We start from the raw sequence: 8182 nt of genomic DNA on the forward strand, positions 1-8182 counted from the left end.
AGGAAAGCATGCAAGAAATAGTCTTTGAAAAAAATGAGGCGGATATTGATATAGTGTCATCGACATTGTTCATAGAGACTAAGCAGTATTTTATACTATCAGTGATAAACATTCTTATTCATTCTTGCTTTTCATTTGTTATACATTGAACTTCACTTGTATATAATGGTATCATTATACTAAAAAGTATTCTTGTGCTTTGACATGAAATAAAACGGGTAAAAACTGTTTTACTGTCATGTTGATTAAAAATAGGGCCAATATAATATACAAATTTCATGGCAAAGAAACATTTCCATGGGAGACAGCCGTGACTTCATTTTAATAGGTATGATTGCGAGGATTCTTGAATGTAACTGAAACTTTTGTTATGTTTTTATTAAGACGGTAAAATAAAATTGAGGACCACGTGGCAGATAGGCCTTTCATGACCAAATGCGTTAGTTTTTTTTTATTATTAAAAATTGTCACTAAAACGGGGGACAAAAGTGGTCAATATTTTTGGCATATGGGAAAAGTACACCAACACTTGAGTGACATGTTTAGGTACAAGAAAAACTGAAATTACAATTAAAGACTACAAATTTCTATTCATGCATGCACATTTTGGAGAAATTTGGTTCCCAAATACATGTGAATCAGTGTGCAGCAATAAATTACCCCATCTAGATTTGAACAAACTACTCTGAGATACAATTAAGAGTTTGACGTTTTTTTTCAGAGTTTATCATGGTATAAACTATCGGTTGCCAACTACACAGCAAATAACGCCAGAAAGGTGTTATGTAAGCTGTACACGTCAGCAACTGACAGCTTATACCACAATAAACTTGGACAAAAAAGCATATTTTTTAAACATTGTTAGAATGTTCTTCTCCCTTAATGTTTACTTTGTGTCTGCCTTCACTGGCAGTGCTCATCTTATGCTGTACTACATGACTATTTATAGAAGTAGGTATTCTTAGAAAAGAGGTCTCCTTACAGTTCATACAAAAATAAACACAATTCATTTTGATCACATGGTAACATTATGACCAATGGAAATGTTACTTTCCTTTACCAGCTACTGGGATTGCAATTATTCACAGGTACATGAAAAAAAGTGATCACTGATGAATGTAGAAATTTACAATACTCCATAGCCAGTTAGATCTTTTGTAAGCAAGTCCTGGTCATTACAATGTGTTAACATTGTGTTTGTGCATAGGTGATTATATTCTGCAGAACATGGCTAAAATTCATTAACAATTTTTTATTTTATGCTAAGCAGTGAAGCACTTGATTTTAGCCAAATTCTGCTTCATTCACTCACTGTTATCACCGATCAGAATGCTAAAAAATGGCATCTCATCAATTTCACTTTGGTTGAACTTTTTTAATATTTTCTTGCGTGCCAATAAAAAACAATTATACCATGGACCCATTTTGTATTGTTAGCGCAACTCGTCAACTTGTTTCTAGGGCGAACAAAAATAAAGTATAGCAGGTATTGTTAAGCTTTTAATGTTTTCAGACGATTCAGCTGTTGCTTGATTACCATGAGCCAAGTTAGATTTTTAAATAAGCATTGAACCTAAATAGAAAACTTTGAAATAATCTGCATGACAAGTGCCAAATAAAGGATTTTCAAAATAATGAAACTCACAAAAACATCCTATAAATAAAAAGAAAACACATGAAAACTGCTAAATAAATGTAAATACTTTCCCTGCATTCATTTGTAAATATGTTCTCATTAGGTCTAAATATATAGCATATTCTTGTAATGTTTTTTAAATGGCTAACCAAAATTGTGTTACAATTCAAACAACTTTTGAATTTTAATATTGCAAAATTTCTTTTTCTTTCAAAAAATCCAATTTAAACAAAGAATGTTCTATAATGTCCAAATAAGCCAACAGATGAACTGATCAATAAAGTAAAAGTTGATTCAATTTCCTCCTCTCAGACGGAGCACCAGATGAAGGGTGGACTCCTTCTGAATGTTGTAGTCAGAAAGGGTTCTACCATCCTCCAGCTGCTTTCCTGCAAAGATTAGACGCTGCTGGTCAGGTGGAATGCCTTCCTTGTCCTGGATCTTGGCCTTTACATTCTCAATGGTATCAGAAGGTTCTACTTCCAGGGTTATGGTTTTCCCTGTCAGGGTCTTAACAAAGATCTGCATACCACCCCTCAGACGGAGTACCAAGTGGAGGGTAGATTCTTTCTGAATGTTGTAGTCAGAAAGGGTTCTGCCATCTTCCAGCTGTTTACCAGCAAAGATCAGACGCTGCTGATCTGGTGGGATGCCTTCCTTGTCTTGGATCTTTGCCTTTACATTCTCAATGGTGTCAGATGGCTCCACTTCCAGGGTGATGGTTTTCCCAGTTAGAGTCTTCACAAAGATCTGCATGCCACCTCTCAAACGAAGTACCAGGTGGAGGGTAGATTCTTTCTGGATGTTGTAGTCACCTAGGGTTCTTCCATCTTCCAGCTGCTTGCCAGCAAAGATCAGACGCTGCTGGTCTGGTGGGATGCCTTCCTTATCTTGGATCTTGGCCTTCACATTCTCAATGGTGTCAGATGGTTCCACTTCCAAGGTGATGGTTTTCCCTGTCAGGGTCTTCACAAAGATCTGCATACCACCTCTGAGACGGAGTACCAGGTGGAGGGTAGATTCTTTCTGGATGTTGTAGTCACCTAAGGTTCTGCCATCTTCCAACTGCTTGCCAGCAAAGATCAGACGCTGCTGGTCTGGTGGGATACCTTCCTTGTCCTGAATCTTAGCCTTCACGTTCTCAATGGTGTCAGAGGGCTCTACTTCCAGAGTGATGGTTTTCCCTGTCAGGGTTTTCACGAAGATCTGCATGCCACCTCTGAGACGGAGTACCAGATGAAGTGTAGACTCCTTCTGAATGTTGTAGTCAGAAAGGGTTCTGCCATCTTCAAGTTGCTTGCCAGCAAAGATGAGACGCTGCTGGTCAGGTGGAATGCCTTCTTTGTCCTGAATCTTGGCCTTCACATTCTCAATGGTATCAGACGGTTCTACTTCCAGGGTGATGGTTTTCCCTGTCAGGGTCTTCACAAAGATCTGCATACCACCTCTCAAACGAAGTACCAGGTGGAGGGTAGATTCTTTCTGGATGTTGTAGTCACCTAGGGTTCTGCCATCTTCCAACTGCTTGCCAGCAAAGATCAGACGCTGCTGGTCTGGTGGGATACCTTCCTTGTCCTGGATCTTAGCCTTCACGTTCTCAATGGTGTCAGATGGCTCTACTTCCAGGGTGATGGTTTTCCCTGTAAGAGTTTTCACGAAGATCTGCATACCACCTCTGAGACGGAGTACCAGATGGAGGGTTGACTCTTTCTGGATGTTGTAGTCGCCAAGGGTTCTGCCATCTTCCAGTTGTTTACCAGCAAAGATCAGACGCTGCTGGTCTGGTGGGATCCCTTCTTTATCCTGGATCTTGGCCTTCACATTCTCAATGGTATCAGAGGGTTCCACTTCCAAAGTGATGGTCTTTCCTGTCAGAGTTTTCACAAAGATCTGCATACCACCTCTGAGACGGAGTACCAGATGAAGGGTTGACTCTTTCTGGATGTTGTAGTCACCAAGGGTTCTGCCATCTTCCAACTGCTTGCCAGCAAAGATGAGACGCTGCTGGTCTGGTGGGATGCCTTCTTTGTCCTGGATCTTGGCCTTCACATTCTCAATGGTATCAGATGGCTCCACCTCCAGGGTGATGGTTTTCCCTGTAAGGGTCTTCACGAAGATTTGCATGTTGACTCTGTAAGAAAATAATTGTATTACAAGTCTAGTTATGTGCCACATAAATTTCAGGACAGTTTGGTAAAGTTAAATACAATATTAACCCATTACTGTACGTTTGCACGACTACAAGAGTACAATGGGCACTCCAGTTTGTCAGTTTCTGGGAAGTTTTGAATTTCCCAAAGTCCATCTGGCCAAGAACAAGAGTCCCTCAAAGGAACTAACACTGCTGTATGAAAACAATTGCAAACTGACAAGTGTTGAAACCATCTCTAATATACTCGAGTTAAAAGATTTTGAAACTAAGCAATAATACTGATATTGTTTGGAAGATCAGCTCAATTTCAAGAATAAATAAAAATCATTATTAGGCTGTTGGCTAAAATCTCATGCCAATATGACCAGTCATTCAGGACAATTTAGGACCAATTGGCCATCAAGTCTTTTGTTGAAAACTGTATCCATACGACTATTATCTCCTGAACTAGCAACAAGATTTTCAAGATGACCACCATGGGTGTCATATAGGTACCATCTTCATTCAGAATCAACCTGATGCCAAGAGAAGTCTTGCGATTAAAATAACTTGACACAACTTCCCATGTAGAAGTAATAAGAATGAGATTTTCATCTGGAAATTATTAACCAAACAACGGATGGTAAGCATTGGTTCTATTTGGAACTCAAAACTGGTGAATAGTTACTAAACTTTGTATCTCTTATGCTATAGCCTTTTAGAATTTAACCACTTGCTAGAGCTCAGTTTACCAACATCTCACACTCCAAAGTTACATACACCTCTTCCTCAATAACTCGCATACAACAGGCTCCACATAGACCACACTACAAGCGATACGCGAGCTACCGATGGACCTTCAAAAATTGAAAAAATCTGACAGAAAACCGAGTGTGTGCGTGTTAGGGAACTGGGCTGTTTATTGACTGAATCTCATTTTACAGTCGATAATTTTTAATAACGAGCTTTTTCTAATGAAGTTGTTCATTATTCCGTTTAAATAACACAAGATCGTTCCAACTACCATCAGGTGTACATGTAAAAAAAACTATTACATCACTGCTTTTTGTTTTCTTGACGAGACTGGTCCCCATAATGATGTTTAATATTAACCTGACAAACGGGAAGTCTATAGAGCAGGGAACTAGATCAACTGTTGATACACCACCAGACAAAATTCTTTTTTTTTAAAAAAAACATGCGACTTTTCATGAGAATAGTCTACAATGAAGCTCAATGTTTGTATTGCTCAATTAGTACAATATTGATGTAATTAATTAATGTAATTAATTAATTGGAATTAATAACAAAACTTCTTATCCTTGAGGATGTATCTATGTGCCAGTTCAAAAATTCTGAAACCCGCTTGCCCACAATAATCTGTATCTGTGAAATCAAACTACTTTACGAAGTATTCATTTTGCTTGGCTGTCTTGTTATCTTTGATCAGTTATGAAAGAGTTGGTTAATATATGGTAGTTTATGTTACATACACAATAACATTTACAAGTGTTTGATTGATCGAATCAAGTTAGTTCACCCGCCATATGTCCGAGGCCGCTAGATTTTAAGTTTGTAGGATATTTGTGTCTTTTAACTTTTCCAATCACCTTCTTAGACTCAAAAGAATAATTAACGTGATTATACAAAGGAGGCCAGCTTCTAATTCAGTACAACAATACAACAAATATTTCCCACCAGTTATCAAAACGTCAGCACTTAATTAGGTTCTCAAAGAAACGCTTGCAGACATAGCTGTTATGGTAGATTGATGCATTTTACGTTTAATTACAAGGGGACACATTGCATTTATGACGATTACGCTTAAAAGGAACTAAAAGATAGAACTAGAACACAGATTTCGATTGAATTTGTCAAATTTAATTTGTATTTATTAAAGTACTGCCTCCACCAAGTGTGTCATTTTCATTGATTGAAATTTCATTACATATCGTTAATTGCAGTGTACTAGGAATGTCATTGGAAAGAAAATGCAAACAAATGTATGATCTATTTTTAAATTTGACATTTCACAGTGTTGATATCTACTGTTTATGATGATAAAACGAGTGATACATCAAAGTTTCAGTTACCAATTTTGATTGTTTGGAATGGTGATCCAGATAACAACAGCTACTAAAAACATTGGACAATGTTAAGGACTTATGCTGACAGTAGGAGTTGAAATTTATAAAACAATGGATGAAATATCAGTTGTCATCTCTGATATCCTTGATGGATCTTTGTTTCAAAACTGCAAATGGGTTCAAGTTGATGGGGGTGCAGAATTCTAAAGTACATATCAATCTGGTCAATGTACGAGTGCATTTCCTCATCTTAATGTTTGTACCAAAATTTAAAACAAATAAAGCGCAACCAATTAATGAATGCTCTGCACCATAATCGTCATCAAGAAATTTCCAGACAATTTATTGACCACTAGAAACGGCCCTAGGATGTGCAGGGCCCAAGGCAGCAAGAAATTAGCTGGGTCCCCTGAGGAAAACAATGTGCGATTTGGATTTAAAATGTAGCTTTAACAATTTTTCAGTCATATCACAGTGTGGCAGTTTATAGTGATGTCCCCACTCAGTCACATTTATCCTGACACCAGGCCGACCAGACCTAACACTAACCTCTTAATGCCAAGCGAGGCAGCTGTTAGTACCATTTTAATAAGTCTTTGATATGACCCTGCCAGGGATCGAACACACAACCTCTTGCATCCAAGGAGGCCACCGGAGCAGTTGCAAAAACATTTGCATGGCAGAGTTGATTTCCATCAGCAGCGCATGGCCCAAGGTGGCTGCCTCATTCACCTTGCCCTATGGCTGGGCCTGTTGACCACTATCAACTTTTACAATAGTGGCCAGGTACTAAACGGGTCAAGAAAAGAGCATGTTGGGTCTAATCATCACAATGAAGGTAGTACAGATTTTTTTTCAACAATGCATAGCTTTCAATTGACCAAAAATGTCCATATCCCTTAACATAAAGAGTTTTACCATATTCGTCCGGGTGTGTAAATAACGTTTATCCAAAGGAATATGGATGTACAAAGATACAAATAAAGTGGATATCCCCATTCACTACGTGTAATCATAATTAAAAAACCACACCCGTTACTGACGTAGTCGGAACTGCATAACACGACCTGTACGACTTTCATGATATAAAATGTGCAAGTTTGATCTGATTAAGACAAAATTATAAATTGCAAGTTAAATGGTTGGAATGTGGGGAAGTCGAAATCACTTAAAATACTCGGAACGTCTCCAGAAATGTCTTTTTGTTGAAAGTAATATAACTGAAATAATCGCGCTGTAAATTATAGATTTCTTTAGATAAAATGGGTAACTGTTGTAGTATTTTGTTATGCTGATAAATGGATTGGAATTCTGTTCCATAGTAAGCGTAAAGTTTTAACATTTTTTTAAAAACATCAAACGTTCTCATTTTTGCGAAGGCTTCCCACCCACCGACCAATCCTAAAATAATTAATCAACAGATTTACAGAAACGAAGACAACTTTGATCCTTCCAATTTGAAGACTCCTTAAACCAACACTCATCGGGGCTTTTTTCCATTAAACACGCCACGATAAATGAACCTACAATAATTTTTATGAAAAGTTATCCAAGATGGCGCTTGTGATAATCATAATGAACTTCCCGTTTCAACTTGATAAAAGTTTATACAAATTTTACTTCTATTTAATATCTGTACCACACGTAAAACTGTATGCATACAATAGTATTTGTGTTTCCAATTTCTTTTAAATCAACAAAATAGTGCGATAACAAAATACGCGGCATACTTACGTGGTGGTGTACTTGTGTATCGCTTTCTTTCTTGATCGATGAGTATGGTCTTGCCGAGACAAATGCGCAAAAGTTTATATACTAACCAGTGACGTCAGTACTATTTTTGGTACTATAGTGAAAGACTGATCGCCTGTCCATATTATAGGTTGTCAAATTGAGCAGATAAGTAAATACTTGTAAGGAACCAGGCTACTATTACGGACTTTGTAACGTCACATTGGCCTGGTTCTCAGCTGCGATGTGAGCTGTAGCCATATATAAAAGTTAAAAAGTGGACCAGTCTAATATCGCATCTGAGTATATCAAATCAGCTGGGATGACACAGCAAGAAAAGGAAAGGAAATGACCACATGATCACGCGCTAAAGCATTTGGACCATCTCAGCTATGTCCGCGAGATCAAATGATATGAGAAGTTAGTACAGCACATAATCTTGAGAAGTTATAAGCCCTTTGCCATATTTGATATCACAGAAAATATACACAACGACATGAAATTAAAAAACAAAAACATGCTGACAATAAATAAGTAAACATAATTAAGTCTTTAAGTCTGTTCATTGGGTTCCTACAAAGACAAAAACAAAAACAA

The 8182-nt window shown here is 37.6% G+C and overlaps 1 protein-coding gene across 1 annotated transcript; it reads right to left on the reverse strand.

The window, feature by feature from the left end:
* Nucleotides 1–1487: 1487 nt before the first annotated feature.
* Nucleotides 1488–7747, reverse strand: LOC149800246 (polyubiquitin-C). The gene is made up of 2 exons (XM_089959822.1): nt 7589–7747; nt 1488–3767 (listed from the first exon to the last, which is right to left on the reverse strand). Exon 2 carries the CDS (start codon nt 3758–3760, stop codon nt 1931–1933), a length of 1830 nt encoding a protein of 609 aa, XP_089815948.1. The 5' UTR covers nt 3761–3767; nt 7589–7747; the 3' UTR covers nt 1488–1930.
* Between the last annotated feature and the right edge of the window lie 435 nt (nt 7748–8182).

This window comes from Sinohyriopsis cumingii, chromosome 5 (assembly GCF_028554795.1).
Source record: "Sinohyriopsis cumingii isolate HCF-2022 chromosome 5, ASM2855479v2, whole genome shotgun sequence".
Classification (NCBI taxonomy): domain Eukaryota; kingdom Metazoa; phylum Mollusca; class Bivalvia; order Unionida; family Unionidae; genus Sinohyriopsis; species Sinohyriopsis cumingii.

Bases quoted from the DNA above. Each gene is read 5' to 3' on its own strand.
- LOC149800246 (XM_089959822.1), bottom strand. From the start codon at position 3,760: ATGCAAATCTTCGTGAAGACCCTTACAGGGAAAACCATCACCCTGGAG.